The 19,687-nt window shown below is 37.2% G+C and overlaps 2 protein-coding genes across 4 annotated transcripts; both read right to left on the bottom strand.

Moving 5' to 3' along the window:
* Window positions 1–1,033: 1,033 nt before the first annotated feature.
* Window positions 1,034–16,936, bottom strand: LOC140153404 (uncharacterized). Of its 3 annotated transcripts, XR_011859104.1 has the most exons (5): window positions 16,482–16,819; window positions 14,343–14,479; window positions 11,259–13,348; window positions 1,964–8,519; window positions 1,034–1,661 (listed from the first exon to the last, which is right to left on the bottom strand). XR_011859104.1 is itself a non-coding variant. In XM_072176156.1 (4 exons), exons 2-4 carry the CDS (start codon window positions 14,446–14,448, stop codon window positions 8,139–8,141), a joined length of 2,577 nt encoding a protein of 858 aa, XP_072032257.1. In that variant the 5' UTR covers window positions 14,449–14,479; window positions 16,832–16,936; the 3' UTR covers window positions 1,034–8,138. The 3 variants fall into 3 exon arrangements, 2 of the variants coding, with proteins under 2 accessions (XP_072032257.1, XP_072032256.1); XM_072176156.1 differs by lacking the exon at window positions 16,482–16,819 and adding an exon at window positions 16,832–16,936 and having other exon boundaries at window positions 1,034–8,519; XM_072176155.1 differs by having other exon boundaries at window positions 1,034–8,519.
* Window positions 16,937–18,675: 1,739 nt separating this feature from the next.
* On the bottom strand, window positions 18,676–19,224 carry LOC140152288 (uncharacterized). Its single transcript, XM_072174592.1, has one exon. The coding sequence runs from the start codon at window positions 19,222–19,224 to the stop codon at window positions 18,676–18,678; it is 549 nt and encodes a 182-aa protein (XP_072030693.1).
* Window positions 19,225–19,687: the final 463 nt, after the last annotated feature.

Here is a 19,687-nt window from a genome sequence, read left to right as displayed (position 1 = left end):
CATAAATATTGAGGGTTTCCCCTTTTTCGTCAGTATCCAAGGTCAATTGAAGGAGAGCAACACAAAATTGTTTTACAGTTCATATATTTCAACACATTACATTGTACATTTTCATAATACTGATCAACAATTTATTAAAATGAGTCATTTTAAAGTTGTATTATTGTATTTGAACTTCATCAGAAGTCACACTTTCTTTGGAAACCCAAAAGTAAATAAAGCCCGGGGGGTCACTCCCATTGTAGCCTGTACACCATCCGCGATAATCAACTTTTGAAAAGCACCCTAAACACGGATTTCAACCTTGGCTAAAACGATACCCTTTTCACACCCTAAACAGGGATTTTATTCTTTGTATCAAGTTTCATACCCTAAATTTCATTTCAGCGTATTAGCAATTGCAATTTTGCTACCCTTTTTCCAATTTTTCATGTTTTTGACACCTAAACACGGTACACGCATATCGTGCCTACCCACGAAAAACTACCCTTTTTACGCGTTTTCATTATCTCGGATGCTGTACAGGCCACAGTGGGAGTGACCCCCCCTCCCCGGGAAATAAAGTCTGTACAAGATGTAACTACAATTATGACTTCATGCATGTAATGCCACAAAAGTCTAGTACACAAAATGCTAATAATTGTTGTGCTGACTAACTCCAGCGGTGTAACTATAATAGAATCATAATAATCTGTGACCTAGCAGATTTCATGCATTCAGTAAAATATTGGGAATTATTGAAGTTTGTCATCAATGGTGTTTAAAAGAAAACATCTCAATAAGGCAACGAAAAAAATAAACCCTGTTCTGCAGGTGGGTGGTAATTTTAATCAAATGACTATAAATCATCAAAATCTGTAAATAAATTGCTATTTTTTTGCAATATTTTCCCTCGTTTTGCACTTTTTTTTCCAGTCAAAATAAATCTACATTTTGCCCAAAACAGCTGCTTTTACAAGCATATAACAATTTCCGTCAAACTTGGTCACTTTTGGCCAAAACATGACTGATTTTACATGTAAATTTTAAAAAAAAAAGGGAAATCTGGGTCGGACAGGCCTATAGAACAGGGTTGTTTTTGTTTTTGTTTGCCAAATATTCTAAAATCTCATGAGTAACAACTATCAGGAAAGTTTTCTAGTCATTTTAAGCCAAACTAATGAGGTCAAATGAAAGAAAACTATCTTCGCCGCTTAACCATGTTAACTGTGGTGTTCTATAGGAGATTGTTAACCATAATCATGTGATAAGACTTTAATTCAAACTAACTTGCTCTGTTGTCCTGAAAACACAATGACTTTGGCTGAATTCAATTAGGTGTAAGTTGGGACATGTGTAAATATTACAAATATGCCAAAAACTTATTTTTCCTGGTCATTCACTGTTCACAAAAGTACTACAAGCCATATGCTCTTGAAAATGTGCCATATTTGTTTAATTTTTCCCGCAACTTCCTGAAGTTCTGCAGCATAGTGCATAATAGTTTGTTTACAATTGGCCTACTTCCCACGTCAAGAGATTGAATTACATTTTCTTAAAATACCAAGCTCTTACATGTATCTCAAGATACATCCTGGTCGACATGTTGTCCCTATGTGTATAATTCATGGTTATATTATTTACAGCACAAGGTAGGTATTAACACAAAATCCTGATATATGCTTACTTTTTGAGGTCAATGCAGCTACCGCGAGAAGAAAAACACACAAATATGTTCTTTTTACATTGTATGTATAGGTCTATGTAAGAAAACTCAAAATCGCAAATTTTCAAACAAGTGAAATGGTTAAAAATAGGCAAAACGTGCACTTCCTTGTAAAGCATAAGAATTTGCACACACGAAGTACAAGGTCTAATGTTGATTTTGAGATATGGAGCCATATTGGATTTGACCCCTGGTGACTGCTAGAGGTCTCAAAAGGTAATACAGGTCAAAAAATAAAAATGCTCAGATTTTGTTGACAAAACATGTTTTTGATGATTTGACAGCTTTAAAATTCCATGCTCTAAGTTGCATAAAGTACCCAAATGACATCTTTTATTGGTATTATTACCGCATTTTGAAACAATCTTTTGTTGTCCCAATTTCAGTACTTGGGAGAGTCAGTGCAGAATTACATGTACATGTAATTCGTTTATCCAGATTTTTCACTTATCTGGCCAATGCTTGGTCCCATTATGGCCAGATAGGTTGGATTGTACTAAGAAAACCACAAAGCTCATAAAATATGATTTAATACCAGGAAATACCTAACATTTGAGTATGACAAATTATATTGTAGGATCTCATCAAGATCAAACAGGGAAAAAACAAGTTATTTCAAAATACTATTATCAAATTTGTCATTGTTTTCCTTATTAGTTCAGCATGGTACCAGTCTTGTCCACTGCTGGACTGGTATGACCATGTAAATAAGTACAAAAATATTGTAAAAAATAAAAGAAATGAAACGTCAAAGAACATTCAGTAGCTTAATTTTTCTTGTTCCAAAAATGAGAGAATAATTGTGTATTTCCAATATTTTCTGTTACATGACACTTCCAAAATAAATGATATTGCTTAATGCAGATCAGATTATAATGTTATTACTGCACTTGATTCAATTCACTCATAGACCATTGAAATCATATTGTTTTGATTCAATTCACTAAACATTCATTTAAAAGGTCATGTGTGGGTGGAATTATGATGACACATTCTGCAAATATAAATGCAATGACAGCTAAACATTTGGAGCTTAAAAATGAAACTAGACAATTATGCCAGGGTGTGACCAACTGGGGAAACATTTCAGACATAGGAGGAACACCTTTTTGGTGAAGACAAACCTCAGTCCACTCTATATCTTTGTATGTCTGCAACAGTTGGGTCTTGTGCAATGAGACCGGTATATTGTGCAAATAGGCCTGCTAGCAGATCCAAACTGGTTTAATTTGTGGAAGGAACACTTAAAGCCATAATGTACAATCTTATAATATGAAATTGGTTCATTTTTTCAGACCTGATTTTTTGGCATACTAAATTTGTAATGTTTACATGTGTCCCAACTTCCATAAAAATGGAACCGCCAAATTTTTTGTGTTTGTAGAGCAAAGTCTTAATTCATGAATTTCGACTTTATGTCCTCCTATAGTACTGTATGTTAAAACGGCCAAAATAACTAGGCCTAAAAAATTGTTTGATTGGCGTAACATAAAAACAAATTTATTTTAGGTAGGTAGGAATTTTTTAAAGCTGTAAATTGCATTTGATATAAAGGCCTTTTTATTTACTTTTTTTTGCAAAAAAAAAAAGTCGGGTCGGGATTATTTTTAGGGTAGGTCAGGTTACGCCAATCAAACCATTTTTTTAGGCCCTAGTAGGGTTTCTTTCACTTTATCTTGTTATTTCAGCTCAAAATGGACAGAAACCCTTCCCGACTTGCATTATTGCAGCATTTTGAGTATAGAATAACAAATTTAAATTTGGAAGCAAATTGTATTCAACAAAAAAAGTCCATTTTGTGCTGTAAACACCATCAAATAAAAGCCACCGGGCAGAGGTCATTTAAAAGTACTGAAGTCTTATTTTGTGCTGTCAAAACCATCACACAAAAGCCACCAAAGGTCATGTCCTGAAGGCACAGAAGCTTTCTACTTGTATGGCCAGTCATATCACAGGATACTGCTTATGTTTGAACATAGATCCTGGCAAGAAAACCCATTTATACAGAGGGAAAATCAGAGATTTTTTGTGTGCACATTATTTTTGCACAAACAAATGATCCAACATCATCATAGCACATGCTTAAACAAATATAGCCTAAATACCCCGGGCTAAATACTAGCATAACTTTGTTTGGTAATTAATGTTTAAGCAATTAACATTTCCACAAGTTCCACAACAAAATGGCTTTTTATTGTTATTTTTCCCCACAAAATGTTAGTTTTCACTATCTGTAGCTATCATATTCCCAGCATCAATATAAATAGCATGATATTATTGATATCCATAGTTTATGAATGTAAGGGCCTCACTTGCAAATGAATGTACATTATACATGCACATAATACCCAGTACAAGTTTGATGTCAGATTGTTTATTTGCACTTTTATGATTGTTCCAAAATGTCACATATGAATTTTGATGTCTCCGAATAAGAGCTGGTTTATAAATACACTGATAATTTGTCCCATTACTATTAAAATCATTAAATAAATGTATACTGTATCATAAAAGACAATAATGAAAGTTCAAATTTAGATCTAGAGCTGCACGTCAGTACATGTACAATCTGCATAACCTTTTTTAAATTTTGAATGGTTCCAAGAAGGTGTCAAATTTATTTCAACTGGTTTCTGACATCCTTTGACACAATATGATTTGTATGATCACTTTATTTACAGAATAGGATACCATCTGATACCTACAGGAAATACTGACATATGTTTACGACGTTATTTTTCAAAAGTTTTTAGTATTTTTTAATTAAAACCTTTTTGCGAGTGATAAGTTATGCATGACAATAAAAATCTGTGAATATACTTGTGGCTCATATCACAATAGACTGGTTGAACCCACAAAAATTCAGAACCATTGAAACCATGAAAAATTAAGATACATCAAAAAAAAATTCCACAGGAAAGAAACTGGAAGTTCATATTGTAATATATAATGGGAAAAACAAACTGGAAATACAATTCTACAAAATATAAGTTTAGTACTGGAAATAGATATAAAAATATAGACTTACTTTTAAAATAATGCATGAATTATCCAGACAAACTGGAAGTACAATTTTATTGTTGGTCACAACACGTACATGTAGTGGCGTACATGCAGGACAAAAACAAAACGTTTCTGAGAAAATGTGAAGGATATATCCTAGTCAAAGTAAGAAAAATAGAGGAGTTAACGGACCACTAATTGCAACATAATCCATTTAATCACCACTCATTTCAGAAAAGCATAAATAACACATCAAAAGTCCCCGAAAATCCAAGTAGTGGAACAGTGCCTAATTTGCATAAATCCATAATGGATGCTTATATGCAGAGAATGAATTTTAAAGTTGGTCAAATCTTGTCAAAAACCATACCAATATATTGTTCTCATCATAAGGATGCAGAAAAAGTATAGTTTGACCTGTTTCTGATGTACAGTTCTTGAGTTATAGGTAAAAAGGTCAAAGGTTAAATTTTGGGGTCCACAGGCATCTACAATAAAAAATGTTTCAATTTTAATCCAACTGGTCTCAAATTGTTCCTTTAATTTGGTAAAAAAATTAATCAAAATGAGAAAAGTTGCATTGTTTTGGATGTTTTGTTACATAGGTAACATCACAAAATAGGTCAAGGTCAACAGGGCTAAATGGATTTGGTCTTTTTCCCCATGTTACCAAGGTAAATTATCACCTGACATATGGCAAACTATTCTTTTGCTAAAATGTTTTTGCAAGCAGAGCAACCCCAGACCATTTTTATCAAAATCAGAAAAATGTTCAATTTTTTTTCCCTGTGGAATCCAAATTAAATTTTGACATTTAACATTTTCCCCTATAACTCGAGAAATGTACATTGGAGATAGGTCAACTACTTTTTCCGAATCCTTATGTCGTGAAGAAGGCATTGGTATAGTTTTTAACAAGATTTGAACAACTTTGAAATTTCACCCTCTGCATTAGCAGTCATTTTGGATTTATGCAAATTTGGCACTGTTCCACAACTTAGATTTTCTGGGACTTTTGAAATGTGTTTGAGTGAGCTTTTGGGAGATGGATGCATGTAAAATGGATTCTGTTGCAATTAGTGGTGGGGGATTCATACTTTTACTGGACTAAAATGCTATAGTTGATTCGGTATACTTTCACTATTATCTCTCAATGGAGCTACTCCATTTTGAAGGTTTAGGTTTACACCAGCGACCATTTTGGGGTCTTGAGATTGCGAAAACCCTTACTAAAGAAAATCACGAAGCTAGTATTATCAACAAAAATTTGACAAAGTCTGTCAATAGTTTGCCTTTTCTAAAGCTGCATTGTGTAATTTGTCTCAGGCAAGCACCTTTTAAACATGTTGAAGCCAACATTGCAATTTGTTTGCATTTGTAAAGGTTGTACTGGTAAGTTTAGTTTGGTGAACTACTCAAATTTGACTTCCACCCCTGGATATCTGCCAGTATATATACCACTATAATATTTTGTGGGTCGCAACAAATAAGTCTGGCAAAAATTGAGTCACTTAATGTGTTGGGGAATCGCTGGTTTACACTATTAAACTGTATAAAGTTCAAAATAAATAGATAAATAGGATATGTCCAGCTTAACCTATGTCAGTATGTGAAAACAGGAGATTTGGGGTTATGGTTTTTTTTTCCCTGAAGCTATATATGCCACTGTGAAACTGATCATCTTTTTGTACAATATGCCATACCATCCACCATATGTGTATGCTTCTTGAAATATACATCAAATTTGCACCATTTTATTGTGACTTTTTGTGACTAAATTTCATCAAATTTAATTTCCGCTGCATCACATAGTGGCATATGTAGATCATACACCAGTATACCAGAGGATATTGGATTCTTCCAGAATTGTTACCATTATGTCAATTAATTAAAGTTCTTAATACATTAGGTATAGTAGAGCTCTCTTACTTAGTGTACTTGAAGATTTATATTTAAATTGTGACAACTTTCATAAAAATGGTCAAACTCATTATTTGCACATAGGTACATTTGTTCTAACAAATGAAGAGTTCAGATGCAAAAAACCATATATCCATTTTTCTCAATTTGTGCAAATAACATGACAAACTACTGTAAAAGTCAATATTTTCGCGAGAAGATATTTTCGAGATTTTGAAAATTTTGTCAATTGCGCGAGAATTAAATTTCGCGGTTTTGATATTGATACAATAGAAAGCTAATGCTAAAGGTTATTTTCGCGAGTTTTTATTTTTGCGATTTTATGTCCACTCGTGAAATTCGCGAAAATAAAAACCTCGCGAAAATTTCTACTTTTACAGTATACAATACAAAAGGTGATCATATTCTATCACCCTACCAAGATGAAAGTTTATGGTAATTGCATGTAAGTTTCAGACTTGAGAAATGACATTTTAGGTAAAATAGGCAAATAAGGTCATTAATATTCATAAATAATGCAAACAGTTTGAAGTTGTTCAGTTGTGTGTTTGAGCTGCAGAGTGGATAAATGGAATATCAGGCAAAAGATGCAAATAGGCTCATTAATATTAATAAATATGCACATGAGGCCACCATACCAAGTTGATCGGTGTTTGTGCTCAAATATTGAGGAAAAATAAAGCCTACACTCATAGGGAAAGTATGGGTTCCATTCGTGAGATCTCAAGACTCATTGTAATGTGTTTTCTTTTCCCCCCATATGCATGATTTTCCCTGGGAGGGGGAAATAGTGAAACTTTTGTTTTGACTTGATTTTTGTCATATAAATGCAATTCATATGAAAATAGAAATGTGACCAGTGGCTTCCTTCAACCTCGACACATTTTCTATAAGATCATGTAAAAATTCACAAAAGGTCCATTTCTGAGATTGCTGCACCCCACTCCCAAATAAATCCTGGCTACATAATAAGCTCATTAATATTCACAGATATGCAAATATCATAACACAAAACTATACAGCACTTGAGGCCACCATAATCCTATCGCCCTACAAAATTAAAGTTCATTGGTTATTGTGTTGAAGCTGCACCAGTGGTGTAGCCCCCCTCCCCCCCAAAAAAATTAAGGACACTAAAGATTGAAGTTTGCATGTGTTTTTCTGTTGCGTTGAACAAGTAAATGTATTCATCCATTAGACTTTTCAAACCTCTCACTGGAAGCAAGATTTGTTTATATATTTGGCTTTTAAATCCTTAGTTGGCAGGTATGATATTTATGTTTTGTTATGCGGTTAGGCCTAAAAAAATTGTTTGATTGGCATAATATTAAAAAAAAATTAGGGTAGGTAAGTAGGGATTCCGCGAAATTAACACCTTGCGAATATATGTATAATGTATTGCAAGTATAGGGCAAGACTAGGCAATCGCGAAAATAACAATCGCAAAAATGTCTCTCTCACTCCACTTCGCGAAAATTACCACTTATACAATAGTATAATTATACAGAACTCAGCTTGTGAATCTAGCCACTTTGATTTCATTTTCCATCAAGCTTGTGACCTCCAGTTGATCAAGCTCCTTTACCATGTCTAAGAGAACCCCCAATACTTCCAATTTTGGTTTTGCCGTATTTTTTAAACAAAATACTTCCATCAGCTTTGCTGTGGGACTCGCCTCTTGTGTAAGACTTCTTGTTTCCCCAGCATCAAATCCCATCATCTGTGCAAGGAGTCGATAATCTCTACCAAGAGGATGTTCCAAATCAAGAAGCTGGCATATTTTGCGGAATCTGTCATCACATCGAAACAATTTGGAGATTGTTTCATTGGGAGCAAGTTCTGGTTTGAGAAAGCGGTATATTTCACCTGATGACATCTCACTTGTGTCTACCTGTAAGTACAATATCAAAACTCATATTAGGCCTGTGGTTCCCAACTGGTGTATTGCAGTCCCCCTGGCAGTCTGAACAAAAAAAAAGAACATCCAACTAAAGTTTGATATGGGGTCCCAACTAGAGTAACGAGGGTACATTGTATGTGTATCGCATTCCATAAAAAGTTAGGAACTTACTAGTACTAGCGATTACCCGTCTTGCGCGGTCAGAGTCTTTCACGGTTTGTAAATTTTGTTTTAATTATTTTGTAATTAATGTGATTAATGGTATGAGAGGAGATTATCATTTAGAAATATAATATGTAGTATCCTTTCCATATAAATCAATGGCTTGAAATTGCAATTAGATCGTGATCGAAATAAATCTTCTTGCCACCATATCATATCATGCATATCCACCGTAAGAAGTCTTGCCCCTGTTTGATGCTGGCCGCCCTGATATTTAAGATATTTATGCATTTACAGTACTTTTTAGCCCATTTTGGGACATTATGAGATGTTGACAATCTTCCAAAAAGGACATTTCATCCTTTTGAGTAAATGTTGACTTTATTGATGTGTGACTAATTAGGTGTTCATACACAGTCCCTGGTACTATACTATGTGATTGTAAATAGGTAATTCAATGACCATTCAGACTACAGGCATAGTATCTTCACAAAAATGCCAGGACAGAAGGCTAATTTCAGGCTGTTTCGGGCTATGTCAACATTAGTGTATTGTGTTGGCGTGAAAAGTTTTAGCATGCAGGTGCGCTGCTAGTGCCTTTGAAACTAATTAACATAATTTGACACCCTTAACGTAAACAAAAACAAAATTGGACGTTTTATTGGGGTGCGGACAACTTTACTCTACGCAGCGCAAAAAATGTTTTCCGAAAAAATGTAAAACGTAGAAGTTTTTAGCCTTACCACTTCGAAAAACTCAGTAATTTATTATAGATGTTAGGCTGCACCTATTTGATTTACATTAATCATCCAAGTAAATTATGGCAATTTGCCAGGAAATATATTTATTTAGGGACTACCAAGCTTGGAAATACCCAGGAAGTTAGCATCATATTAATGTACAATTAGGTATTTGCTGTTACACATAGTCAACATGCTGTGTTGCTTCTTATTTAGGGAGCGATCGTTATTTATGACAGAGGGGGGAATGGGAAAATTTAGGGGGGAACACAAAATTTTTGGGGGTCTTTAGGTAGAACCTGAAATTTTTAGTTGAACCAGGAGGGGGGATTGTTAAATTTTAAATGGAGAAAATTGGGAAAACAAGGGGGAATGCGAAAATTTTGAGCGGACGCGAGGGGGAACGCAAAATTTTGTGTCCATATTCCCCCTGTTGTAAATAACGATTGGTCCCTTATATGCGTGAGTAATTTGAATTGCTAAAAGAAACTATTTACATTTCATTTCTTTGGTGTAACTTTACATAACATGGAATATGACCTATGCGACTTCAATATAAATAAGTTATTCATCATAACATTAAAATGGTTAAATAAGATTCATTTTAGGACCAAAAATTGGTAATAAAATCAAAATGTGTTATCGTTAATGCTGAAAAAATGGTTATAGTTGCAATTCTTCTTGTTGGTCCTGAAGTAGATATATTGTGGACCAGGTCATGTTAAAGTGTGTCAAGGAGTCAACAAAAAAAAGTAAAAAATACAACTATTTGATAAATTTTGTTAACTTTTATTTTAAGGGGCTGTGCAATAATTATGAGCCCCCCCCCGGGGGGTAAAATTTCCAAACGGCTCGCCAAAAATCGCTTGCCCCCCTCTCGGCCTGCCACCCCCCCTTGCACATGCCAAATTTTTTGGATCCCAATTTGCAAACTTTAAATGGTCTATATACATGTTGCGAGTGCAGCGAGCAGGAAAATGTGCATATTTAAGCGCTTCCGTGCACAGATTTCCTAAGCCTTTTAGAGCATTTTATTTAAATGGCGCCTCAAGGATGTGTGCCAAAATCATGTGCCCCCCTCTCGGCTTGCCAAAAATTGCTTGCCCACCCCTTTTGGCTTGCCAAAATTTCTTGCCCCCCCTCTCAATTTTATCCTCCCCAGGGCTCATAATTATTGCATAGCCCCTGAGTCAGTTTTGGCCCTAAAGAGAATTTGAAAACATTTTAATGTCATTTGTCGACTGGTTTCTACAAACAGTACAATGTAAATAAATGGTTATATCGTAAATGGAATCGGCAGAGTGAGATATCAAGAATTTTGAGCAAATTTCCCATAATTACAACAAGATAATGAGAAAGTCCCAAATTTTCGCACAATTTTGAAACACATTTTCTTTATTAAAGCCATAATGTACGATTTTTAATTTGTTATTACATACTTAGAATGCTGAAATAATATTAGCAATAATTGTCGGGAAGGGTTTCTGTCCATTTTGAGCTAAAATAACAAGGTAAAGTGAAAGAAACTCTTTCTATACCAAATGTAGGAGGACATAAAGTTCATGAATTATGACTTTATGTCAAACTTTGCTCTGTTGACCTCCAAACACAACAAATTTGGCCATTCCATTTTGGTGCAAGGTGGGACAAAATATGCCAAAAAATCAGGTTTCAAAAAATTAACCAATTTCATATAAGATCGTACATTATGGCTTTGATGTAAGACAAGAAATAGCACATGAAAATCAGACCATGTCCCCCGGGCATGTCCCCTTAATTGTCAAGTTTGCAATTGTTTCTCTCTGAGCGCAATGTAAATTTTTCTCACCTTGATTTCAGGTGAAGCTACTTCAGCTGCTCCTTGGTTTTTCCTTAATGACGGAGGCGTTGAATCAGGTGATGAAGGTGGTGTTGGTTCATGTGGAAATCCTAACTCTTCTTCTCTCTCCTTGCGCAGTGCACTGCACACAGTTGACCTCAAGTTCTTCCTGAAATAGCGTGCCTCCCGTTGCAGACCAGCAATAGTGATAAGCTCCAGAGGAGTCTCATACCCGCTGTCTTGGTATAGTACAGGAATAACAGACCAATGATGTGATCTGTTTTCAACAGCAGCTGTAAGGCATGCTGAGTAACGATGATTACACCACACATCTTCAAAGAAGCTCTTGCTTAATAACAGCATGGTGTATGTACATCTGGCTAACATGGTGCTAAATATTTGAAATTTTGTCATACCAGCTGGAAACTCTTCCACAGAGATCATCTTCCAACCGTATCTCTTTCCTACTTCTTTCATGTAATCCACTTGCTCCCAGTCTTTGTCTCTGGTGCTGTGGATTATAAGTACGTCATAAAATTGCTCTGTTGGAGAACATTTTGGTGTATATTTTGCAGGAGGACTGTAGTTTACTTTTATTGCAGAGGACCTGTCCAATCTTGGAGCTGGAACTTTTGGAACAACTGGAGTGGGTGGTTCGTCTTGACCTACCAATTCTTCTTTTAATGTCAATGATTCACAACTAGCTCCACTTGTCACCAGTTGACTACTTCCACTTGCCATGGGCTCCCTTTCTTCACTTACTGTGTATACTTGTGTACATTGATGAGATGCAGCATTTTCTGTACTTGATTCACTTGATGTTGAGGTTGAGGAATGTTTCTTAGAAATGTGAAGTTTGGCTATATCACAATCACCTCCCATGGACGAATCAATATCTACGGTAGCTGGTTCCGTGCTATCTTGAGTTCTTACATCACTGGAAGACACACTACTTTTGCTCTTCTTTTTGTCCTTTTTAAGTTTTCCTTTTAGTTTCTTAAAAGAATTATTAACTTTTGCTACATCACAATCATCTCCCATGGGTGATTCAATATCTACAGTAGCTATTGGTTCCGTGCCATCTTGAGTTCTTGCATCACTCGAAGACACACCATTTTTGCTCTTCTTTTTGTCCTTTTTAAATTTCCCTTTCAGTTTTTTCATTGAGAATGACTTTTTTTTCTTTTTGTCCCTACATTGTACTGATTGACTCTCTTGTGTTTGTAAATGGTGGACAGGTTGCTGTTGAGCAATACTTGGTGGGGTTGATGCTGCATGCTGCTGGTCTTCCCGTTCTACTTGAGCAGGTTTGAGATCATTACATGTATGCTGCTGGGAAGGCAATTTGATGTTGGCAATATTTGCTGTTTCTTGTTGCGTTGTTGAAACAGTTGGTTGTGGCAAGGGCTGGTTACTACATGTATTATCTCTATTATACTGTACATTTGTCTGAGGCTGCTGTATATGACTTTTCTGAATACTATCTGGTTCAAGTTTATTGTTTTCTATTTGCCCTATATCTTGGTTCTCTAATGTCTCTACTTCGCTCGCTTTGTTTTCTACATTGTTAAGTTCTTGTTGAGATTTTAGTGATGTGGCACAGTCTCCTATAGAAAGTTCACTCAGGTCTTGAGATTTTACAGATGTGACACATGCTTCTACTATAGGAAGTTCACTAAGTTCTTGATGAGATTCTTGAGGTGTGATGCATTCTTCTTCTATAAGATGTTCTTGCTGAGATTTGAGAGGTGTAGCACAATCATCCCCTACAGGTAGATCACAAAGTTCTTGCTGAGATTTTACAGATGTGACACATTCTTCTACTATAGAAAGTTCACTAAGTTCTTGATGAGATTCTCGAGGTGTGATGCATTCTTCTTCTATAAGATGTTCTTGCTGAGATTTTAGAGGTGTGGCACAATCCTCTCCTATAGGTAGATCACTAAGTTCTTGATGAGATTTCAGAGATGACTCATCATCAGACACCACTTCTGCATCAACTTCTATGTCTGGATCCTTGTTTCTTAGTTCCTCATTTGTATTCAGCAGTTCTGGCATACAGGCCATGCTGCTAGCAGTTTTGTCAACTTGGCACACATCTGGAAGAAAATTAAACACAATATGCAGATATCAGAAGAGTGACCATCTATGTGCAATGGGAAGGCGATACATCCATAGCATACCCGACCACTATTATAGTCCCCCTGTGTGGGCTTCTAGCCCCTGGGGCTACAGGTTTCTGGGCACGTCCCTGCACTGACCTATCCATATATGCAATGGGAAGGTGATACACCCATAGCATACCTAACAACTATAGTCCCGCTGTGTGGGCTTCTAACCCATGGGGCTAAAGATTTCTGGGTATGTGCCTCCATATTGAAATAAACGTCATTTATGTAGCTGTCACAGTCAATAGTCCCCGTTTTAGGATGAATCTCACACCAAATGTCCCAGCTTTAGGATAAAGTGCTGGCATATATATGCGACACACGTTTAAAGATGATGCAAGGAACAGCTACCTCAACAGTCACTGATTCCCCGGGAATAAAAATAATGTCATCTTAAATCTTGTGTGACACAAAACTTCTTCCATCATCAGATAACTTTTTATACAGGCTGGGGTATCCCTTTGAACTGTTGGTACTGCAGGAGTGTGCCCATAAACCTTCAACTGTAGTCCAGAAAGATGGGCTATGGGTATGGATGACTGAAATGTGTCCAAAAGCTGGGGGTGACACCTGGACAATTTTGGATCCGCAACAGTGCAGAAATACTAAATTTGGCACATTGTAAAATAAATGCATCAAAAAGGAGTATAACATTGAGTAAAATGTGAAAATATTAGGGGGAAATCAAATTAGGTGAGGCCAAAAATGGAGTCATTTGGTTAGGGCTTATCTAAAATCCGAATTCAGAAATATTTAAAAAAGGAGGTCATTGGGTTACATACAACAAAAATCTGGTTTGTTTGGTGAGAGGGGGTTGATAAAAAAGGATCAATGTGTTTATAAACTTGGAGATGTATAATGTGTAAAAAATGAACCACACAATGAAGTAATATGATAATTGTGACAGTCATGTATAAACTCTTACCAGGGATAACTTGTTTATCTTGGTCTTTGTCATCATCCCTTTTTGCACCCATCTTGTGATCATTTTGGACTAAATCATCTGCATTTGGAAGCCTTTCTTCTGCCATCTCAAATCCAATTGGGTGTAGTTCTCACAATCTGATATAAAGTAAGACAAAAATGTACAAATGATAATGAATCGCTAAAGAAAGATAACAAGAGGAGAGGGTGCAGTGTATACGCATGTCTTTTCAGTGGCATATCCACGCTTTGTGGATCACCTTCCCAGTTTGTATCAGAAATGCTGCCTCTCTGGAATCATTCAAGACTCTGCTCTACTCTGCTTTTTTCCATAATATTGTTGCCTTTGTTTCCTGTATTTGATCATTTCTGCTCTTCTTTCTTTGTAGCCATTGGGAAAGTAATAAATAAATAAATAAAGTAAGTTAAGGGGAAGACAGACAACCATAAAGACAAAATAAATATGCATGCTTTCTTGTGTTTTGGGGTCAGAGGCGGATTTAGGCAGCCCCTAATTTGTGCAGATCTGCCCCCTATTGAACATTCCTGGATTCGTCCCCGGGTGAGTGTGTGTGTGTGGGGGGGGTGGGGGGGGTGTAGCATATATGTATGTGTTTGGTTTTTTAATCCCCCCTATATTTTCCACCCCTCCACCAAATTATTTATGAACAGTCCCTAATTTGGGTATGGGTGTGGGGTGGTCTTATAGCTAATACCCTGTGGAGCCAATTATGGGTCAACAACCTTATGGAGATTTTTGTTCTATGCAACACAGGGCATTAGAAATTTCTGTTAATTGATTGCAATAAGTAAAGGTATCCAGGGACTGGGCCAGGGGGTCTGTGGAGCCAATTATGGGTCCAGGAACAACCTTATGGAGATAATATTTCTCCATAAGGAAATTTTTTTCACAAATGTATTATTTTCATAAGGTATAGAGTTCATGTATGGGACTTTGTGAGTGTGGGTGTACATGAAAGTTACAATTATGATGAAATTTTGATCAAATTACATTGTTTTCCAGTATCAATAATGCAAACAATTATAATAAACCAATCCTTATCAAAATAAATATTTACACTAACTTCCTACTCATATTTTTCACTTAACAGCAATCATCCTTGTTTTACTGGTTGTTTTTCCTCTTGGTCCTTGCAAAATGTATCTAAGTACCGGTAATGCACTGAGAATGTCGATTTAAATAGGGCCAATAAGGAAAAGCTAACAAAAACATTTCTTTCTAGTCCTGGGAATGGTGGAAATATTGGGTGTCCCTGGTACTCAGTGCATTTATCATTTTAACCATTTTAGCACTGTTTGGGGTCAGTTTAGGCATTCTTGACATGAGCATGGAACCTTAAGTTTCCGATCAATTAATTACTGAGACTATACAGAAACAATATAGAATAGTTTATGTCTCAACGCCTTGAGGCATGTTTCGTGTGTGCATATATATGTATGTGATCACGCATACAAATGTACATGTGTGCGCCAGCACTAGTATGAGTGAACGTTTGTGATTTGAAGCGGTGCCCAATGAAATGATGTCATTATCACTATAAACTCGCTGCCGTGATTGTGAATATACATGATAGTACAACTGTAATATTAAAGGAGTGTTTCGTGATCCTAGCAACCTCTTTTTATGACATTTTTCAGTACATATCCACGAAAAAAGCCTATTTCCAAAATTTCAGTTGATTCCGATTTTATGCTTATGCGAGTTATGCATGATTATGTGTATTACACTGCTCCATAGACAATGCGTTGTAATTTCGTTCTGGTGCACCAGAACGAAATTCAAATTTCACGATATCTTTGGAAAACGAATAAATCTGCAAGAAATATTTTGTACATAAACATTATGTAGCCAGAGGTTTCCAGTGATATAAAAATCTCAACTTTTTTTGAAAAAAGTGGGGGGATGAGGCTGTGGATCACGAAGTGCCCCTTTAAACTCAAGTACAAATCAATAAGTATAAGTTCTAGGTACTTTGTCCTTTGTACACACCATGCTGGTAGGCATGCATGGTCAGTAACAATATCAGCAACAAACAACTTCAACATCTAAAGTTTTAATATAACAAACATTTTTGCAAACAAGAAAAAATTGAATGTACAAATTATTTTACATGTTTACCAGTATCATGGTCCATATTCCCGTGATCTCGAATGCTTTGAAAAACCACCAGAAATATGTGTGTAGAGACACTGCATCAATCGGTCACAGCCTTCCATCAACTACAGACAGACATATAGTGGTCGTGGTGGTTTTTCTGATGGTTCTTCAGTCTCAGATAGCTGATGCTGGCTGCAATTATTGAGGATGGACATCGGTCGGCATATTCGTGAGAACGTACTTCCGCAATTCACCATCTAAGACTAAAGAATCTACTTCCATGAATTCACTAATATCCCTGACGATTGGCTACCAGCCCGCACTCTCAAACAGCTTCACATTCAGACAATAAACCCGGGACAATGACTCACCTTATACAAATGACACAAGTTTTCCAAAAATACTTGGGTATTTCCCGGAGTATTTCCTGGTCAATTGCGAGCCTCTACTCCCCAAATCCAACTCTGTAGAATGTGTCGCAGTCTTGTGTTTTTTTCTATATATGCACGCGCATTGCATTGGTCAATCTGTTGAAGTCAACCTGTCAATTCCGCGGAAGAGTCTATTTTGGGAAAACCCCGAACTTCGAACTTTGAACTTCAACTTTGTAGTACGGGACCCGATATAGGTCTCGTTGTCATTTTGTTAGTTAGTTTATAGGAAAGTTATATAGAGCAGCGGCGTAGCAAGAGCCCAGGGGGCCCATGGACAAGAATCAGTGCGGGGCCCTTTTAGCATGGCCGGATTTTCCATTGGGCCAGAGTCCCCCCCCCCCCCGAATTGCCCTGCATGTGCATGTTCTTCTTAGCCCCGGGGGGGGGGGCACTTCAATTTGAAATGGATATAGGTGTAGGGCTGGCGCTTTCGCACTAAGGGGCATTCGGTGAGAGCAACATGTAAAAAATATGGGGTCATTGGGTGAGAGCATGATTTTTGGCATTCGGTGAAAGCAAAATGTAAAAATATGGGGTCATTGGGTGAGAACATGACCTTTTTTTTAAATGGAATCTTTGGGTAAGACCAAAACAGGGCCACAAAAACCTCGAAAATCGAATTTCTAGTTCTAAATGGCTTCAAATTTCTTTATTTTTTCAAAATAAGTAACAAAATCAGTGATAAATGAAAGTTGCTGTTCAAATTGAACTTATAAGGGTCTTTGGGTGACAGATCAAATGGAAAAATAGGGGGTCTTCGGGTGACAGAGCACGGAGCGAGCATGTGTTCGTAAAAAAATATGGGGTCTTTGGGTGACAGCGATGCTGAAAAAGGGGTCTTAACAGCCCTACATGCGGCGTCACCTCCAAAGTTGGAGTGCCCCCCCGGGTTCTTAGCCCGATAACAGCATGTTTTGGATCAAAATATGGCAAAATTGCAAACTTTTGAATGCTTCGCGTATATCATACTAGCCCATCACATAGTAAAATTCACCTTCATTTTGGAAATTAAAAATTTATTTCGCGCGCAAATGTCCTAGTAAGATAGGAACAAAATATGCTTATCGTCCTCTAATTTGCAATGCTTCTGCCACCACTGTCGATCTTATAGTAGGGCCCCAATCATTGTAAACCAAACTTGGCCTCTTGAGTGCACACACCTCCCTCACGGTGAGTTTGGGGCCTCTAAATTTTGGCATGGCCCGGGTAAATTCGGCCCTGCTTTTTAGCATCTCCTTTAAATCATCGCTTATTTCATTATCTATTTTTGCTTGGGGCCCCTGAACCCTCGGGGCCCATGGACTTCGTCCACCCTGTCCCCCGCTTGCTACGCGCCTGATATAGAGGCCTTGCATGTGACGTATATCATCCCGTAAATATGGCGGACTACTCAAATGCATTCAACAAAAGCATGATTGCAATCTACCGTGACAGTTCGTCTCACACACACATAACCCTGCACTACGATCAAATAGGTTGATGACAACATTTGATTGAATGGACTGCACTGCGCCATAACTACGGTGAAGGACACCGGCTCAAATCCTTTGTTTGGAGCCAATCGATAATTTCATGCAGCAGGGCCTCTATATAAAAGTAAATGTTATATAATGTGACCTTTCAAACTATATCAGTATCAGTATCGGTTGTGTCGGCAGGACAGGATCACTCTCTGCATTTCACCAACTTTCGCACATAACTAATAAAATGGCCAATTCGTGCAAACAAGACGTAAATTTCTGAAGACGAAAATTTCTGAAGGGGTGCTAAACTAGCCTAAACTAATGATGAAGGCGCTGCTTGAAGACTTCCACTGTTGGTGAATTCACAACTTCATCTGGAAGCTCATTCCAATCAGCTACAGTGTTGACAAAAAATGATCCCTTGTGAACATCAAGTCTTGTGTACAGTCTCTGGAACTTGAGAGAGTTACTCCCTCTTGTCCTTGTGTCATTTGCTGGCATCAGATAGTGTTTTCCCTCGATACCAACCAGTCCCTTGGTGATCTTGTACAGCATTGTGAGTCTATTTCTCCTCCTCCTTTCTTCTAGCGTATCCCAACAAAGACGTGCAAGCATTGTTGTTACACTGCTGTATCTCTTGAAATCACTGCAGCAAAACCTCGCTGCTCTTCTTTGGATCATTTCAATCCTCTGCTTCTGGATGTTTGAGTGGGGATCCCACACCTCACCAGCATATTCGAGTATGGGGCGAACAAGCATGTTATATGTACAGGTCTTCACTTCCTCATTGCAAAACCATAGATTTCTTCGCAGGAATCCAGAGTTCTGTTGGCTTTCTTGATTGTATTCATGATGTGCACACTCCATGTCAATTTGCTGTCAATCTCAACACCAAGATATGGATGGGAATCTATACTTGCTGGAGCTCTTGACCACAAAATGTAAATGTTGAACTTGGAGGGTCCTTCTTGTACGATATCTGCATGAGCACTTCGATGGATTAAAAGCCATTTTCCACTTGTCCTGCCATTTCTCTAGTTTGTTGAGATCTTCCTGAAGAACTCTAATATGGTTGTCATCTTTGCCAGCGACTAGGCAGTCGTCTGCAAATAGACGGACTCTGCTTTCCAGATGGTTAGGTAGGTCGTTTATGTACAGGAGGAATAGGAGAGGGCCTAATACTGTGCCCTGTGGTACTCCCGACAAGACGGATCTAGGTGTTGAAATCTCTCCATCACAGACTACTTGCTGGGAACGCTGAGTTAGGAAACCCCTGAACCAATGATGTATTGGCCTCTGATCCCATATAGTGCAGTTTCATCAGGAGTCT

This window comes from Amphiura filiformis, chromosome 5, assembly GCF_039555335.1.
Source record: "Amphiura filiformis chromosome 5, Afil_fr2py, whole genome shotgun sequence".
In the NCBI taxonomy this organism is placed as follows: domain Eukaryota; kingdom Metazoa; phylum Echinodermata; class Ophiuroidea; order Amphilepidida; family Amphiuridae; genus Amphiura; species Amphiura filiformis.
This window is presented reverse-complemented; position numbering and strand designations above follow the sequence as displayed.

Bases quoted from the DNA above. Each gene is read 5' to 3' on its own strand.
- LOC140153404 (XM_072176156.1), bottom strand. From the start codon at position 14,448: ATGGCAGAAGAAAGGCTTCCAAATGCAGATGATTTAGTCCAAAATGAT. The intron at 13,349-14,342 runs GTAAGAGTTTAT...ATTTTCTTCCAG, and splicing joins AGATAAACAAGTTATCCCTG to ATGTGTGCCAAGTTGACAAA. The intron at 8,520-11,258 runs GTGAGAAAAATT...TTGTACTTACAG, and splicing joins TAGCTTCACCTGAAATCAAG to GTAGACACAAGTGAGATGTC.
- LOC140152288 (XM_072174592.1), bottom strand. From the start codon at position 19,224: ATGGAGTGTGCACATCATGAATACAATCAAGAAAGCCAACAGAACTCT.